Here is a 20,000-nt window from a genome sequence, read left to right as displayed (position 1 = left end):
AGGGTGGGGCCAGGAGAAGAGAACTGAATAACAGTTTCCCCCATACTGTTCTCATGGTAGTGAATAAGTCTCATCAGATCTGATGGTTTTATAAGTGGGAGTTCCCTGCACAGGCTCTCTTGCCTGCCGCCATGTAAGACATTCCTTTGCTCTCTCTTCATCTTCTGCCACAATTGTGAGGCCTCTCCAGCCATGAGGAACTGTGAGTCCATTAAACTTTTTTTTTCTTTATAAGTTACCCATTCATGGGTATGTATTAGCTGTGTGGGAAGAGACTAACACAGCCTCCACAGCAGGTAATAGATACACCTGTGTGAGTTTTCCACCATGTGCTCTCTGACTGCCATCTGGGAAGCAGGCATCTAATCTTTTCCAATAACCAGAACTTATACCTGGGCTTGGGGTTGACGATTAGTGTGGGGGGTGGGTAACCACAAAATAAAAACATCAACAGTGCAGAAGGCTACACACAGATGGGAGTGAGGAGAGAGCTGGAACAAAGGAGGGTGGAGACACAGGCAGAAAAAAAAAGTGGGGGACCATCGGCCCACAGAGCAGAGCAGGGAAGCCATGGAGAACAGAGAGCAGGTGAGCGTGGGGATTTGCTTTTGTTCTGCTTAGTGTATGAGGAAATGAGTAGGAAGACAGCTCCACACAACAAGGGAAAACTGAAGCCTGGCCAGGGGAGTCAGACTTTTTTGAAATATTTCACACCTCTTTTCTCATAAAAGAGTTATAGGAAAAGGAACTCTTGGGAGTCTTTAGATTTAAGCAGCAAGGATATTACAGAGAACTGAGGAAAACTGCTATTTTTAATACTCCTTTTGAATGCCACTTCTAAGAGAATACATGAAAGAGCAGTAGACTATCCGGGTTCTCCATCGCTCTGCAGTTAACAAACTATATTCTCCCTAACATGCAGGCATTGCGACGTCTTTCACAGCAAAAGCAGGAGAAGCAACCAACTGTCCTTTGGAATTTACTTTAGAGAAAATGATAAGGTTTCTGTGTTTAGGTACTTGCTTTCACTTACAATCTTTTTAATGAATCCAGATTAGAAAAGCTCCCAGCTGGGATTTTAGATAACTTGTTGTTATGCAAGAATCTGAAAAACAAAAGATAAACTTTAATCACCATACAATAGTAATGAGTTCCACAAAGAAAGCCTTTCTTTTCACCTAACTGTGAATCCAATACGTTTTTTTGAAAGATTCCAGTGAGAAAGGGCAAACATAAGTCAGTGTCATTCATACGACCGTCTGTTTTAAAGATTTACATATCTGTATCTACCACTACATGGGTATTTTTTCATCTGTGCACTTTTGATTTTTTAGTTTGCTTATTTAGAGCTGACACGTGCTGAAGAGAAATCGGTGAAAATAAATATTTAAGTATGAAGAAATCAAAGTAATAGGCAACGTACTCATTACCAGCATGCAATGTATACATATAGCAAACACCTTGAATGCATACAATTTTTATTTGTGAACTAAATATTTTAAATTTAAAAATAATGGCACAGGCCAGGCCCAGTGGCTCATGCCTATAATCCCAGAACTTTGGGAAGCCAAGGCGGTGCATCACTTGAGGTCAGCAGTTCAAGACCAGCCTGGCCAACATGGTGAAACTCTGTCTCTACTCAAAATACAAAGATTAGCTAGGTATGGTGGTGGGCGCCTGTAATCCCAGCTATTCCGGAGGCTAAGGCATGAGAATCGCTTGAATCTGGGAGGCAGAGGTTGCAATGAGCCGAGATCGCACCCCTCCACTCCAGCCTGGGCAACAGAGCAAGACTCCAAGAAAAAAAAAAAAGAAAAGGCACAATAATTTTTGACAACAGATGCCTACAGATGAAGAACAGTAACTGATGTGATCCTGCACGTGTGGGATCACGTGGAAATATGCCAACTCTGCATGTCGCTTACTAGCCAGCATGGTTTTGCTGATCAGAAGTCCCATTGGGTGCTGCTGTGGCCCTGCTCAGCCAGCCATTTCTACATGTCTGGGGCAGGATCACAGAGAGGGGCACTTACAAGGCCCTGCCCCCTGGGAGATGACGGAGGGTGGCGGCAGAAGGAAAAGATCCAGCCGCAGTTCTTCTCCCACTCCTCCACCCAAGCAGTCCTGCATTGGCTTTGGCTCCCTCCATGCAGGCTTGGACATACCCATTTCCCTCAAATTATGACTAATAAAAGCACCAGCCAGGGACTGTCTAGTCACCAGAACCACTGAATACATAGTCAGCAAAGAGCCCATGTGTGAAGAGAGAAAACACAATGATCTCTGCAATATAGAGGAAAGATGGAGGCATTTTTCTTAAGACTCAAGGATACAAGCATAAATAATCAATTTATATCTTAAAATTAACAATTAGCTACATCGGCCTCTTTACATGCTCTACATCGTGACTAGTATCTCTGTCACAAAATTAAATAAGATCATGTGGGAGGAGGGACTCAAGATGGCGCTGTGAGAACAACCCAGGATTGGAGCCCGCGTTGAATTCGCAAACGGTGAGTCAGTGCTGCATTTCCAGACTGATCTTTGTTGCCCACAGAACGGGGAAACTCCCAAGTATAAAAAGACACGGGACGCCAGGCAGTAGGTCTGCCTGGCGAAGCCGGCAGCTGGGGCGGCGGCGGCCGGCCCTACCCAGCAATCCCCACAGGGTGCGCTTGTCCGGGTGCCTTGTTGAACCGGCAACCTGAGACTTGAGAGGGCTGGACTTGAGACTGAAGGAGACTTGCACAGTAGCCCAGCCCAGGGGATTGCAGGGACAGAGCGTTCGGGATACCCAGTGGGACAAACAAAACCGCGATTTCAAACTATCCCGGGCAGACGGTCCAAGACGCTCTGTGGGGGAGGGGCATCCACCACTATGGAGGCAACCTGCCCCAACTGAGATACACGTCCACTGCTGACGCAGCCAGCCGATGCCGAGGCAACACGTCCCTACTGAGATACACGCCCACTGCTGACGCAGCCTGCCGTTGCTGAGGCAACCCGTCCCTACTGAGATACACGCCCACTGCTGACGCAGCCTGCCGTTGCTGAGGCAACACGCTACAACGAAGAGATTCCGCCGCAGGGCGTGGCGGAGACCACAGCAGAGCCGGCAGGAACAGCGCAAATCACACAACAGCAGGGCGGAGCCTCGGCAGCCAAACAGTGGCTAGTCTGCCTTTGAGCTGGGCAGGACACCTGATCGGACATCCAAAAATAAAGCCCAAACACCTCAACACAGAGCATTTGAGAGAAAAAAAAAAGGGTTGTTTAATGAGCTGTGTTGCAGCAGAATCAAACATAGCAGCCTAACAGCCCTGAATGAACAACAGAGTGCACAGCTCAGCAATTAAACCCCTATAAAGTACAAACTGTCTCCTCAAGCAGCTCCCTGACCCCTCTATATCCAAAAGACTGACATTAGGCAGGCATCATCCTGGGACAAAGAGAGCAGAAAAAGAAACTGGTAGCATCCCTCGCTGTGCCACGGCTACTAGAGGTGCACCCCAGACAAGCAGGGTCTGGAGCGGACCTCAACAGTCGTACAGCGAAGGGGCTAGACTAGTAGAAGGAAAACCAAGCAACAGAAATACTTCATCATCAACATTCTGGGTGTCCACTCAGAGACCCAAAAGAAAAGTCAGCAACTACGCAGACGACCAGCGGACAAATCCACAAAGATGGGAAGAAACCAGCGCAAAAAGGAGGAAAACACCCAAAACCAGAACACCTCGCCTCCTAGAAAGGACCAAAACTCCTCACCAGCAAGGGAACAAAGCTGGACGGAGAATGACTGTGACGAAATGACGGAATTAGACTTCAGAAGATGGATAATGAGAAACTTTTGTGAGCTAAAAGATCATGTATTAAATCAATGCAAAGAACCTAAGAACCTTGAAAAAAGATTTGAAAAAAGATTCGAGGAAATGATAACAAGAATGGATACCTTAGAGAGGAATATGAATGAATTAAAGGAGCTGAAAAACACAATACGAGAACTTCGCGAAGCAAACGCAAGTTTCAATAGCCGAATTGACCAAGCAGAAGAAAGAATATCTGAAGTCGAAGATCAACTCAATGAAATAAAACGAGAAACCAAGATCAGAGAAAAAAGCGCAAAAAGGAATGAACAAAGTCTCCAAGAAATGTGGGACTATGTGAAAAGACCTAACCTACGTTTGATAGGTGTACCAGAAGGGGACGAAGAGAATGAATCCCAGCTGGAAAATACTCTTCAGGACATCATCCAGGAAAATTTCCCCCACCTAGCAAGACAAGCCAACACTCAATTGCAGGAAATACAGAGAACACCACAAAGATATTCCGCAAGAAGAGCAACCCCAAGGCACATAATCGTCAGATTCAACAGGGTTGAAATAAAGGAGAGAATACTAAGGGCAGCCAGAGAGAAAGGTCAGGTCACCCACAAAGGGAAGCCCATCAGACTCACAGCAGATCTCTCGGCAGAAACACTACAAGCCAGAAGAGAGTGGGGGCCAATATTCAACATTCTTAAAGAAAAGAACTTTCAACCCAGAATTTCATATCCAGCCAAACTGAGCTTCAGAAGTGAAGGAAGAATAAAGTCCTTTGCGAACAAGCAAGTACTCAGAGATTTTGTCACCACCAGGCCTGCTTTACAAGAGCTCCTAAAAGAGGCACTACACATAGAAAGGATCAATCAGTACCAGCCATTCCAAAATCACACTGAATGCTAAAGAGCTTCAACATAATGAAGAATCTACAACAACTAACAGGCAAAAGAGCCACTTAGAATCAAAATGGCAGTATCAAATTCACACATAACAATATTAACCCTAAATGTAAATGGACTAAATGCACCAATCAAAAGACACAGACTGGCAAATTGGATAAAAATCCAAAACCCATCAGTGTGCTGTATCCAGGAAACCCATCTCACATGCAAGGATACACAAAGGCTCAAAATAAAGGGATGGAGGAAGATTTACCAAGCTAATGGAAAGCAAAAAAAAGCAGGAGTTGCAATTCTCATCTCTGATAAAATAGACTTTAAAGCAACAAAGATCAAAAGAGACAAAGAAGGCCATTACATAATGGTAAAAGGATCGATACAACAAGAAGAGCTAACGATCCTAAACATATATGGACCCAACACAGGAGCACCCAGATACATAAGGCAAGTTCTTAATGACTTACAGAAGGACTTAGACTCCCACACAATAATAGTGGGAGACTTTAACACTCCACTGTCAATACTAAACAGATCAACCAGACAGAAAATCAACAAGGATACCCAGGGCTTGAACTCAGACCTGGAGCAAGCAAACCTGGTGGACATTTACAGAACTCTCCACCCCAAATCCACAGAATATACATTCTTCTCAGCACCACATCACACCTACTCTAAAATTGACCACATAATTGGAAGTAAAGCACTGCTCAACAAATGCAAAACAACTGAAATCATAACAAACAGCCTCTCAGACCATAGTGCAATCAAGTTAGAACTCAGAATTCAGAAACCGACCCAGAACCGCACAGCTTCATGGAAACTGAACAACTGGCTCTTGAATGTTGACTGGGTAAACAACGAAATGAAGGCAGAAATAAAGAAGTTCTTCGAAACCAATGAGAATGAAGACACAACGTGCCAGAACCTCTGGGACACATTGAAAGCAGTCTCTAGAGGAAAGTATATAGCAATAAGTGCCCATATGAGGAGAATGGAGAGATCCAAAATTGACACCCTATCGTCAAAATTGAAAGAGCTAGAGGAGCAAGATCAAAAAAACTCAAAACCCAGCAGAAGACAAGAAATTACTAAGATCAGAGCTGAGCTGAAGGAGATTGAGACACGAAAAACCCTTCAAAAAATCAATAAATCCAAGAGCTGGTTTTTTGAAAAGATCAACAAAATAGACAGACCACTAGCCAGATTGATTAAAAATAAAAGAGAGAACAACCAAATAGATGCAATAAAAAATGATAAAGGGGAAATCACCACAGATTCCACAGAAATTCAAACCATCATCAGAGAATATTACAAACAACTCTATGCACATAAACTAGTAAACCTGGAAGAAATGGATAAATTCCTGGACTCCTGTGTCCTCCCAAGCCTAAACCAGGAGGAAACTGAAACTATGACTAGACCAATAACAAGGTCTGAAGTTGAGGCAGCAATTAAGAGCCTACCTCACAAAAAAAGCCCAGGTCCAGATGGGTTCACAGCCGAATTCTACCAGACACACAAGGAGGAGCTGGTACCATTCCTTCTAAAACTATTTCAAACAATCCAAAAAGAGGGAATCCTTCCCAAATCATTTTATGAGACCAACATCATCCTGATATCAAAACCCGGCAGAGACCCAACGAGAAAAGAAAACTTCAGGCCAATATCCATGATGAACATAGATGCAAAAATCTTCAATAAAATATTGGCAAGCCGATTGCAACAGCAAATCAAAAAACTTATTCATCATGATCAAGTAGGATTCATCCCAGGGATGCAAGGCTGGTTCAACATACGCAAGTCTATCAACGTAATTCACCACATAAACAGAACCAAAAACAAAAACCACATGATTATCTCAATTGATGCAGAGAAGGCATTTGACAAAATTCAACAGCCCTTTATGCTAAAAACTCTCAATAAACTCGGTATCGATGGAACGTATCTCAAAGTAATAAAAGCTATTTATGACAAACCAACAGCCAATATCATACTGAATGGGCAAAAACTGGAAGCATTCCCTTTGAAATCTGGCACTAGACAAGGATGCCCTCTCTCACCACTCCTATTCAATATAGTACTGGAAGTTCTAGCCAGAGCAATCAGGCAAGAAAAAGAAATAAAGGGTATTCAAATAGGAAAGGTGGAAGCCAAATTGTCTCTATTTGCAGACGACATGATAGTATACCTAGAAGACCCCATCGCCTCAGCCCAAAAACTCCTGAAACTGATAAACAACTTCAGCAAAGTCTCAGGATATAAAATCAATGTGCAAAAATCACAAGCATTCGTCTACACCAATAACAGACTTAAAGAAAGCCAAATCAAGAGCGAACTGCCATTCGCAATTGCTACAAAAAGAATAAAATACCTTGGAATACAACTCACAAGGAACGTAAGGGACCTCTTCAAAGAGAACTACAAACCACTGCTCAACGAAATCAGAGAGGACACAAACAGATGGAGAAACATTCCATGTTCATGGTTAGGAAGAATTAATATCGTGAAAATGGCTATACTGCCCAAAGTAATTTACAGAATCAACGCTATCCCCATCAAGCTACCATTGACTTTCTTCACAGAACTGGAAAAAACCACCATGAACTTCATATGGAACCAAAAGAGAGCCCGCATAGCCAAGTCAATTCTAAGCAAAAAGAACACAGCGGGGGGCATCACACTACCGGATTTCAAACTATACTACAAGGCTACAGTAATCAAAACAGCATGGTACTGGTACCAAAACAGAGATATAGACCAATGGAACAAAACAGAGGCACCGGAGGCAACACAACATACATACAACTATACAATCTTTGATAAACCTGACAAAAACAAGCAATGGGGCAAGGATTCCATGTTTAACAAATGGTGTTGGGAAAACTGGCTAGCCATGTGCAGAAAGCAGAAACTGGACCCCTTCCTGACACCTTACACTAAAATTAACTCCAGATGGATTAAAGACTTAAACATAAGACCTGGCACCATAAAAACCCTAGAAGGAAATCTAGGCAAAACTATCCAGGACATAGGAGTAGGCAAGGACTTCATGAACAAAACACCAAGAGCACTGGCAACAAAAGCCAAAATAGACAAATGGGACCTAATGAAACTCCACAGCTTCTGCACGGCAAAAGAAACAGTCACTAGAGTGGATCGGCAACCAACAGAATGGGAAAAAATTTTTGCAGTCTACCCATCTGACAAAGGGCTGATATCCAGAATTTACAAACAACTCAAGCAGATTTACCGGAAAAAAACAAACAAGCCCATTCAAAAGTGGGCAAAGGATATGAACAGATACTTTACGAAAGAAGACATATATGAGGCCAACAATCATATGAAAAAATGCTCATCGTCACTGGTCATCAGAGAGATGCAAATCAAAACCACATTGAGATACCATCTCACGCCAGTTAGAATGGCGATCATTAAAAAATCTGGAGACAACAGATGCTGGAGAGGATGTGGAGAAAAAGGAACACTTTTACACTGTTGGTGGGAGTGTAAATTAGTTCAACCATTGTGGAAGACAGTGTGGCGATTCCTCAAGGCCTTAGAAATAGAAATTCCATTTGACCCAGCAATCCCATTACTGGGTATATATCCAAAAGACTATAAATCGTTCTACTATAAGGACACATGTACACGAATGTTCATTGCAGCACTGTTTACAATAGCAAAGACCTGGAATCAACCCAAATGCCCTTTGATAATAGACTGGATTGGAAAAATGTGGCACATATACACCATGGAATATTATGCAGCAATCAGAAATGATGAGTTCGTGTCGTTTGTAGGGACATGGATGAATCTGGAGAACATCATCCTCAGCAAACTGACACAAGAACAGAAAATGAAACACCGCATATTCTCACTCATAGGTGGGTGATGAAAAATGAGAACACATGGACACAGAAAGGGGAGTACTAAACACTGGGGTCTATTGGGGGGAAAAGGGGAGGGCCAGTGGGAGGGGGAGGTGGGGAGGGATAGCCTGGGGAGAAATGCCAAATGTGGGTGAAGGGGAGAAGAAAAGCAAAGCACACTGCCATGTGTGTACCTACGCAACTGTCTTGCATGCTCTGCTCATGTACCCCAAAACCTATAATCCAATAAAAAATAAAAAATAAATAAATAAATAAATAAATAAATAAATAAATAAATAAAAGAAAATAAAAATATTCTTTTTCAAGGAAGAGATTAGTACTACTCTTAAAGGACTGCAGAATGCAGGGTTAATGGACCCCATTTAATTCACCAGTATGGCTCTGACAAAAAAAAAGACAGTTCTTAGATGCATTAGTACTGCAAATTCAAAAAAAAAAAAGATCATGTGGCCATATTTTCTTATCAGCATTTTGGCTTTATTTTAACTATATTAAGTGGGAAGGTCGGGGCAGTGAGCTGGGGCCAAACTATATCTACCGTTTTGGGAGCCTGAATTTTCATCGACACACCTGTGAGAAGATAAAAAGTTTCCTGATGCTTCCTACTTTGATTCTCTGTGCTTATCTTTACCTGCCCCATCCAATTCACCAACCCCAGAAGCCGTGCCTAGAGAAGAGATGAAGTGAAGATGGCTACTGACAAAGACTCTTTTCTTTGTATGTTTTATTGCACTTTAGGTTCTGGGGTACATGTTCAGAACATGCAGGATCGTTGCCCCGGTACATACATGGCAATGTGGTTTGCTGCCTCCATCCCCCGATCTTCTTAACAAAACCCCGCTCAGGTTCTCCTGAGCTCTTTTCCAGCTAGACATGACTTTTAGATTTCCTTGTCCATCTCTACATTGTCCAATTTTAGTAAGAACCATGCTAAGTAAAAGTTTAACCAGCACCTCCCACCCTTGACATCTGAAGTTCCTCATCCCTCTCATTTCCCAGGTGATCGATCATCATCAAGAATCCCCATAAATAGGTTCGGCCTTAGTTCCTCTTTCCCCTAATGTTTGCTCTGAGCAACTTTCCATCCACTGAGTCCACCCTGCTCCCAGGCTATCGGCTCCCACTGGCTCATGGCATCCCATGAGTTTTGAAGTTATTAAGCATTGTGATGCTAAAGCTTGACCAATGCCTGTGTCTTGCACCACCCACGGCTACCATGCACAGGGCTGGCTCCCTGCTCACACAGGTTAGAGCAGAAACGGAGTGGTACAACGCAGTTTCCTACCTCGTTTCCTAGCCCTGATCAAATGCCTCCAACACAAAGCAAGCCGAGTAATTTTATGCATTGCAACTGCGACACTTCCGGAGGCAAATAAGGCTGAAGTAACTGCGTAATGAGGTGGTTGAATGGCTCCTCTTAGCCTTTAATTTTACTGATCGACTTTGTCTATTAGTCAAGGGCATCCTTTTTTGAACATAAATTTTTAATTCAAAATTGTTTTAGGGAAAACGAATGTCTGGTTAAGGTTAGCCACGTAGTTCTGCATTTTCTTTTCGCAAAAACATAGCATATCATCTGCTAGATACAATAAATTTGTTAACATAAGGTATTAGAAAAACTGAAGTAGCAGAGTGCCTTCATCTGATAAAAGGCAAAACAGAGAAGGACGTCCAGGTGGCCTGTGGTTTCCCATTGCTTATTTAATAAGCCTTCATTGAAATACAACGTTCATCTGAAAAAGCGCAGCCATCATGATAGACAGCACATTGCCTTGTCCGAAAGGGAACACAGCTGTGTGATTACCACCCAGGAAAACAAAAAGACCAGGCCTGCGGGCTTCCTCCTGCACTTTCCAGCAGCCTCCCTTTCACCAAAGGTGAGCAACGTTTGACTTCTCAACACCACATACGTTTCTGCTATCTCTTTTTAAATTTATTTTGAGGATAAAATAGAACTATGCAATTTCCAGCATTTAGATTGCTTTTCTCAGAATGGTTCTGAGCTCCATCCATGCTGCAGTTACTGTATTCCACACATCAGCTTATTTCTCTACTCTTGTCGGAGATTTGGAGAGTTCTCAGTGTGGAGCTACCGGAAATAATCTTGCTGCAAATGCAAGAACACATCCTCTGGTGCATACATGTGTGCATTTCCGCTGTGTACATACCTGAAAGTGGAACTGCTATGTCATAGGGGACGTGTATGTTCAACTGTACTAAACTCTGCGGTAAGCTTTTTTTTTTTTTTCGAGATGGAGTCTCATTCTGTAAACCAGGCTGGACCTAAGTTCTTTTCCAGCTAGACTTGACTTTTAGGCTGGAGTGGAGTAGGGATCTCAGCTCACTGCAGTATCTGCCTCCCAGGTTCAAGCGATTCTCGTGCCTCACCCTCCTGAGTATCTGGGATTACAAGTGCATGCCACCATGCGCAGCTACTTTTTGTATTTTTAGTAGAGACTGGGTTTCACCATGTTGGCCAGGCTGGTATCGAACTCCTGACCTCAGGTGATCTGCCCACCTTGGCTTCCCAAAGTGCTGGGATTACAGGCATGAGCCGCCGTGCCCAGACTCTGATGCAAGTTTTTTAAATGGCTTTACCTCATTTGTGAAGTGCTTCTTCCTCTCTTTTGCCCGATTTTAAATTGGATAATTCACTTTTTCTCCATTAATCTCAAACTATAGACAGCTTTATATTAACTCTGTTTTACATGCCAAGGTACAGGCTGTGCCTCCAGAGCCGACAGCAAAGTGGCCTGATCTCCACAGCAGTCAGAGGGTTGTATAAATGGAAAATGTAAAGCAGAAGCAAAGACATCTAAAGGGTCAACACTTACAGTCGCTCTAGTTTCAGAAGGTCTCCAAAGGTCTCTGGCTGTAGCGTTTCTAGTTGGTTGAAATGAATGTACCTGGAAGGCACGAAATCAAGTTGGTTATTTTTTGTGCTGCTGAGTAAAATTAAATGTTTGAAGAATTAGCAACTGCTTCAGCTGAAATTGTGAATTTCACTAGCCCCGACCACTATATATCACAAGTGAAAATCAGAAACGCTGAGATATTTTGTCACTTCTGTTCTTAACAGTCCTGGGTCTAAAAACTCGACATTCCAAAGGGGAACCTAAGGCCCACCCAGAAAGGGTCACGATGCTGCCCCTTTTCCCAGGGAGCCTCTTGAGTCGATGCCTTCTGGTTGGTGAAATCACTCTTCTACTCATTAAAATGTTTACAGTAAATGGAATTAGAGTATTAATTAAGATTACAACCATGATAAGATAGATTACAAGTGACCACATGCTTATTACATTTCAGAACAGGGAGACGTTTCCTATCTGAAGGAGTCAAAGGATGGCATATTTGATGTAACATGATCATCGTACTTGAAATGAAGTCATTGTAATGCCGGGGGATGGATGAGAAGTAATGTGTCTTGTTTTAATCCTTTTGGAATTAGACTTTTTCAGACCTAGGTATCCCCTCTATGCAACTGATCCACAAGGTATTTCCAAAGCTTCCATTTCAGAAAGGTTCCTCTTGAAGCAGACAGCTGAGCAGAACTTTGCAAAGCAAATCTTCCCAATAAACAGCAGGATCCATGGGGAGGGCTGCACACTCCCCTTAGAAACCATAGTGCTCGCCATTCTAACTGGTGTGAGATGGTGTCTCCGTGTGGTTTTGATTGGCATTTCTCTAATGGCCAGTGATGATGAGCTTTTTTTCATATGTTTTTAGGCTGCATACATGTCTTTTTTTGAGAACTGTCTATTCATATTCTTTGCCCACTTTTTGATGGGGTTGTTTCTTCTTTGGAGAAATAGGAACGTTTTTACACTGTTGGTGGGAGTGTAAATTATTTCAACCATTGTGGAAGACAGTGTGGTGATTCCTCAAGGATCAAGAACTAGAAATGCCATTTGACCCAGCAATCCCATTAAGTTCTGGGGTGCATGTACAGAATGTGCAGGTTTGTTACTTATGTATACACGTGCCTCGGTGGTTCGCACATCCATCACCCCATCGTCTACACTAGGTATTTCTCCTAATGCTGTCGGGTATATACCCGAAGAGTTACAAATCATTCTATTGTAAACACACATGCACACGCACGTTTATTGCAGCACTGTTCACAATAGCAAAGACTTGGAACAACCCAAATGTCCATCAGTGACAGACTGGATAAAGAAAACGAGGCACATATTCACCATGGAATACTTTGCAGCCATATAAAAGGATGAGTTCATGTCCTTTAAAGGGACATGAATAAAGATGAAAATCATCATTTTCAGCAAACTAACACAGAAACAGAAAACCAAACACCTCATGTTCTCACTCATAAGTGGGTGCTGAACAATGAGAACACATGGACACAGGGAGGGGAGCATCACACACTGGGGCCTGTTGTGGAGCGGGGAGTTAGGGGAGGGACAGCATTAGGAGAAATACCTAGTGTAGACGATGGGGTGATGGATGTACGAACCACCGAGGCACGTCTATACATAAGTAACAAACCTGCACATTCTGTACATGCACCCCAGAACTTAAAGTATGATACAAAAATTAATTCGAATCAAAAGAAAATTTAAATGTATTCCTGCACCTGACTTCTGAACACAGCTTTCTCAAATAATCTCCGTGAAACCAACAGTGATACACAGCAGTCTACAGTGAGCTGCTGGAAAGAGCACTGCCTGTACAAAGTTACCACGGAAGGTAAGGAAAAGAGGACACTAAGTTCATACGGGAAAACACAATGAATGGCCCTTGACTGCCAACGCGAAGCTTTCTGACTGGAAGTAAGGGCAGGCAAGTAAAAGGACAGCTTTACCGCCCATGTCTGTATAAAAGGCATTTATTTAATCACAGTTAGAAATATTTTTGAAAGGAGAAAAGAAAAATGTTTAAGAAAAATATTCTTACTTCATTCCTAGGCTTCCTCCTTATAAATCAAGATTATAGGAAGAGCATTTCAGACACCCAGTGAGAAAGTATAATCACAATAGATTGAAACCATGTCGCTGGAAAGGTATGATTGTTTCAGACTGCCTTAGATTGCTTCCAGAATCACTGCTATACCTTCCCACTCTCTGAAATTCAGCTCCCTGGCCCGTATCCCATGCATGCCTTCCAGGGGTTCTATTCATTTTAAAAGTTACGGTGGTGTGCCTTAGGGTCACCATGAAGCAACTTTACGCCGGTCGCCTTGAATTACACACACACTCACTGACACAGTCTCACACATACACACACTCTCACCCTCACACATGCTTTCACACACACACTCACTCTCTCACACGGACACACACACAGACACACACACTGACATGCTCACAATCACTCACACATACTCATAGACACGACCACACTTACACTAACACTCACACTCTTGGACACTCATGGACACACATTTTCGCGTATACTCACGTACACTAACACACACTGTCACACTCAGATACACATCTACACACTCACACACACCTGATCTCACAGTGTCACGCTCACACTAACGCTGTCTCACATACACTACCACACTTTCACACACTGACACATGGATTCACATGTATGCTCACATACACTAACACAGTCACACACACACATATACTCACTCCCATGCACTCACACACTGTCCCCTACAAAATCACTACCTGCATCACTGGTCCAGCACATTAAAACTGAGGTGGGGGCTGGGAGAGTGAAAGCAGATATGAGGGAGGACTGTTGGGGGAGACTGGTTGCTGGAAGGAAGGAAGGAAGAAGTCTCCTTGACTGCAGTGAAGAAAGGGTTGGAAAGAGGTCAGTTACAAGATTTCTCTTCCCAAGTGAAATGTATCACATTGGATTCCAATCTCTGTATACTGGATAGGCCCAGCACGTGGAGTGAGTACACACAGACATTTTTTGATGACTCGGACTAAGTGCTGATGGGGCTTCAAACCTAGCACGAAGTAAATAGGAGGAACAGCAGCAGACACTCACTGTCCTAAATGCTTTACCTGTATTTAATCAGTTTTGATTTTTGCAACTGCACTATGTGGTAGATTCTATAAATACCCCATTATTTAACTGGGAAAAAGTGCGGTAAACTGATGAAGTAACTTGTTCAATTGCACACAGCTTGGAAATGCTGGAACGAAGGTTCAGTTTCTGCAGACGTTTTCTCTTAACACCTGGGTTCAACAGCCTCTCTAGCAGCAAAGGGGACAGCCGTACACAGGCTCAGCTAACACAGAGCACCCAAGGAAACCTGATCCAAGAATCCCGGAGCAGGAGGCTTCTCAGGTATGGAAACAGATACTCCACAGGGAGCGGGAAAGTGCCCAAAGCCACAGAGCCAATCAATGGGAAATCCAAGCCCCAAACCCCGCAAAACCCATGCTCTCTACACTCCGGTTCTCAGTTCTCCTATATTCGTGGCTTTTTAAAATGCGAAGCTGTGGAGTTCTCAGCTGGAGGGAAGCATCACATTCCCATCATGAAACAACCTAACAGGTGGCAGGAAAAGCGTCACAAGCCAGGTCTGTGGTTCAGCCAACCTAACACCTCCCAGATTTTCAAAGTGAATCTTTTACCCCATGTATAAGCTCAGAGAAGTGTTTTGGTTTTTCCTTCCTACTTTTTTAATGCTTTAGAACAATTTCTTATAAAGAAAACCTGAGTTTAGCATATGAATTTTCAAGTAGCACTAGTATTCCTGCCATCATCGATAGTTTGCACAGGTGTTTGCGTCACTGGAATTAGAAAGACAGCCTTCACTCGGGAGGGCACCTTACCTACAAAGCCACCTAAAACTGGGGCAAAGAGAAACCCTAAGAGGTGAAATAGCATACAACAGTTTATCCAATATTATGTAGCTACTATGTGATTTCTGCTCCACAGTAATTAACAAATAACAGTTTCATATTTAAATATTTCACAGGTAGCAATTCATATTTATTATTTAACTGGGAAAAATGTGGTACAGAGATGAAGTAATACTTATTATGAATTGCTCATAATTCATGAGAAATGCATAATCTCCCTTTCCCCAAGGCACCCACTGAGAGCCCACTAATCACAGACCCTGTCTATTCCCCATCCCGGCAATGCTTCCCTAGAATAAATCACTCCAGTCTTAGGTTCACACAGGGATGGCCTGAAGGACAAATACTTTCTGCTGGACTGGATTGTAATGCACAGTAGGGTGAGCAGCTGGTATTGGAATTCACTGCTAATGAATGTGAAAAATGTACGTAAGGAGGTTTTGCTCCTTGCAGGAAGATGAGACAACCCAGAGGGCTCTGATTGATTATGTCCACGCATATTTAAGTTTTGTGTCTGTAAGATTTGACAAATTCTCCAACCACATTTTTTCAAACATATTTTAAACTTTAAGCCAATTTAAAGCAGTAGAACGTTTTAGGTTATATGTGTTTGCTCCATGTGGTGGTTTTAGCAGATTCAGATAAAGAGGGAGTTAGCTTTCATGTCCACTCCCTTCTGAGCTTTGATAAATAGCAAGGCTCTGCTCTCCGACACCGATTTTTCCAGGCTGTGGATAACCCTGCCGTTTTCGGATATCTATTGCAGATAGATAAATGTGAATAATTACTAGAAAGGATTTTAAATCTGTGTAAGTCACTTCAGAAGGTTTAGGTATAAATGAATTAGTAGTTATCTCTTCATTGAAAATCAGCAGAAAACCATTGTCATGTGATGTGGATTCACACTTAGCTCCCCAGATGATTCCATCGTACCTGTGCCTTCACTTGTTATCTCTGTGCAGAAGACCCACAAATTTCATCTGCAACCCAAACGTACCTCTAGGATCTAAACTCATGCACCCTCTGTCTTCTCAAAACATCCTCTAGATGTCTCAAGTAATCTCAAACCCAACGTGTCTGAAACCCAGCCCAGGATCCCCCTCACCACACCGGCCCAGGATCCCCCTCACCTCACCGGCCCAGGATCCCCCTCACCACACCGGCCCAGGATCCCCCTCACCACACTGGCCGTCCTCCATTGCCCCTCGTCTCAATTCATGGCTCTGCTGTATATTTATTTGTGCAACTCAGAACACTAGCATTGACCCCTCCTTCTCCCTCACTCTTTGTACCTTGCTCATTTCTGCATTTTATTTTACCTTATTTTGTCTCCTAAATATCTCTTGAATGTATTCCCTTTTCCTCTTATCCACTACTTCCACACTACAGCAACTATGCTCTCAAGTACTAAAATATAAGAGCAAACTGAGGCTGAGCGCGGTGGCTCACACCTGTAATCCCAGAACTTTGGGTGGCTGAGGCAGGTGGATCACAAGGTCAGGAGTTTGAGACCACCCTGGCCAACATGTCTCTACTGAAAATACAAAAATTAGCTGGAGGTGGTGGTGCATGCCTGGAGTCCCAGCTACTCGGGAGGCTGAGGCAGGAGAATCACATGAATCTGGGAGGCGGAGGTTACTATGAGCCAAGATCGAGCCACTGCACTCCAGCCTGGGCGACAGAATAAGACTTCATCTCAAAAAAAAAAGAAAGAAAAAACAAACTGGTCTAGCTACATCCATCTGATCTCCCCCCAGTAGAAATCCAAGACCCTTAAATGGCTTTTAGTTTCTATAGGAATAAAGACAGAATTTGTTTATTATGTTTGTTTGTTTTTTTTAACAGAGCCCACCCAAGTTCCAGGCTGGTCTTGCCTAGAAATGCCCTTCTAGTCACCCCTTTATCTCCCTCTTTTTCCACCTCAACCCCAGTGCTCTGGCCTCCTCCTAGCCACATGCCTGCCAGACGCCTGCCGACAGCAGCCTCTGCATGATTCTTCTCTCAGCCTGGTGACCCTTCTTGCCTGGTGATTCTTCTCTCAGCCTGGTGACCCTTCTTGCCTGGTGATTCTAGCCCTCTTTTCAGATCTTGCTGTGTTCTTTCTTTGGAAAGCCTTCCCTGAGCTCCTGGTCAAATGCCGTGTTATGGGCTGACCCATCATTGTACTGTTGCAATTTTATATTTCTTTGAGTGATTATGTGATTCATGTCTGTCTGCCCTAACTAAGCTCTAAGGTCCACGAAGACACAGAACGTGTTGGATTTAAAATCATATTCACATCCCTGGTTTCTTAGCAGAGTTTGCCAAATAGATAGTCGTTACATAGTTAATCACTGAGAGAATGAATGACCAACCAGTAGTCTTGCATGAGCATTGCCTTTTCAAACATGAGGGTAAGACATTGAATTCTTTGCATGTTCTATGATATAAAACACACGATGGGAGTACAAGCCCTAATAACAGCTTTCTGAGTTAATATCGGCTCAACGGTCCATGATGGCATCACATTTCCTTGAGGAAGGACAATCCCAAACTTTTACACAAGCCTGACTTCAGTTAGATCTGTAATCATGTCTGTTTAATTGTATCTCCTAAAACCTTATAGTATCTTTGATCACTCATGAACCCAGGGGGCATCTAGCAATGTCTTCCTGGGCTTTTTCTAAGAGAATCCATCTCGCTCCAAAGGGACGTGTTAGAATCACACGTTTTTGTAAACACTGGCAACACATTCGACAGCTCTTATCGGAGTAAATATTTATCTACACAGCCACCCCCAGGTATCAGGCCACCAAAGTGAGGACAAAAATCTTCCTAAATTCTTTAAAACATGCAGAGCAGGAACATGTGGCCAGAGAATGACAACAAAAATAATAGAGAGATAATGATTCTCAGGGTGAGAAGTTGCTCATATCGCTTTAGCTTTCAGTGTGAACTCACTGAGCCACATAAAAACAAATGCTCTGTGCTGTACGATCACCTTGGCAACCCCGATCTAAGGCAAGAGCAGAGATGGAGAGAAAAGCACTCTATTTATCTGTATCTGACTGCCCGGTCAAAATAGCATATACGTCCGATGTTCTCAACATTTTTATACAACGTAGCTGCTTTTTATTTTCTGAAAATTCATGAGATTATAAAGAAAACAGGAATACTATTGGTAGAAGGAGACTACACACCAGAGTGTGTCTGTGCCTGTCTCTGTGTGTCTGCGTATGTAATTTTGCCTGTGTCTATGTGTGTGTAAATATAAGTTAAGACCATCTGAATCTGAAGCATGTGGAGGGGATGTTGAAAAGAAGACATCAACAATCCTAGCACACCAAACAGAGCTCAGAGGAAGAGCAGGTTGCTGACAGCTGGCTTGGAGACCCACCGTGTGCTGCCTCCCATTCAGGGAGACCCACCGTGTGCTGCCTCCCATTCACGGGCCAGATGCATTGAGATGACACCAACTTTCTATATAATAATCTCAGCTGAGATTAAATAGGCACTCTTTAGCTTCACTGCACAGTAGCAAGCAAGAATTATCTATCACACCAACAAATTATTCATACCGTTTAGGAATTAATTAAGCATCCGAGTGAAGATCCTTGTTTCAGAGTATAGTAAATTATTTCAACTGGCTTTAAAGGAAAAATCAACTGAAGTATCATAATGCATTAGTTTCCAGAGAAAACCTTTCCAGCGTCTCATTTGCATACTGTGCTAACGTCAATAACACTGTATGCTACCAAAATCCATTATAAAGAGAATTGTGTTCCATCTTAAAGAGTTAAAACCAGTTAAAAATGATATTTCACAAGTTTCACTCATCAGGAAGTTATTTCGATCCTAAATTAGAACAGTTACAGAAAAAGGCCGAATGCAATGGCTCGCGCCTGTAATCCCAGCACTTTGGGAGGCCGAGGCGGGTGGATCATGAGGTCAGGAGATCGAGACCATCCTGGTCAACATGGTGAAACCCCGTCTCTACTAAAAATACAAAAATTAGTTGGGTGTGGTGGTGCATGCCTGTAATCCCAGATACTGGGGAGGCTGAGGCAGGAGAATCACTTGAACCAGGGAGTCGGAGGCTGCAGTGAGCTAAGATCGTGCCACTGCACTTCAGCCTGGGTGACAGAGTGATATTCTGTGTCAAACAAACAAACAAAAAAGAATAGTTACAGAAAAAGCCACATTTCTACAATAGTTTAGATACTTACATATAGTATGATTGAGACTCAGGAAAAGTCTTTCTCTTTCTTTGTTCCATCTCTATCTCCTTTTGCCTGAACCAATAGCTGTAAATGTTCCCTGTAATTCCAGTCTCTTCTTTACAATCTACACTGTATTGAATTACTTCGTGGCTCTTTTCAAAAAAGAAATCTGATTATTAAGGATCATCAATGTCTTCTTACTGCCTTCAGCAGGAATTCAAGGCTTTCCAAGATTCGGTGCCAACCAGTGACTTTCCCCTCCATCGTAAGTCTGAGCACCCTTTAACCAAATTCATTATCTCTGGAACCTCCCCTATTTTTTTTGTAGTGACTAGCACTCCAAGTGTTTTCTCACGCATTTAAGCTCAACAGTACTTTTTCCATTAAGGACTTAGTGACTGCT

General features: G+C 42.9%; 1 protein-coding gene across 2 annotated transcripts in view; it reads right to left on the bottom strand.

Moving 5' to 3' along the window:
- Window positions 1–20,000, bottom strand: part of PXDNL (peroxidasin like) — a 513,916-nt gene that overhangs the window by 197,624 nt on the left and 296,292 nt on the right. For both annotated transcript variants that reach the window (XM_035277673.3, XM_002758891.6), the window contains exons 5-6: window positions 11,442–11,513; window positions 1,034–1,105 (exon numbers count right to left, since the gene is read on the bottom strand). In XM_035277673.3, the coding sequence (XP_035133564.3) occupies window positions 1,034–1,105; window positions 11,442–11,513 (144 nt within the window). The remainder of the gene's footprint in view (window positions 1–1,033; window positions 1,106–11,441; window positions 11,514–20,000) is intronic.

This window comes from Callithrix jacchus, chromosome 16 (assembly GCF_049354715.1).
Source record: "Callithrix jacchus isolate 240 chromosome 16, calJac240_pri, whole genome shotgun sequence".
Taxonomy (NCBI): Eukaryota; Metazoa; Chordata; class Mammalia; order Primates; family Cebidae; genus Callithrix; species Callithrix jacchus.
The sequence above is the reverse complement of the archived record's forward strand: the minus strand, read 5'-3'. Positions and strand labels throughout refer to the sequence as shown.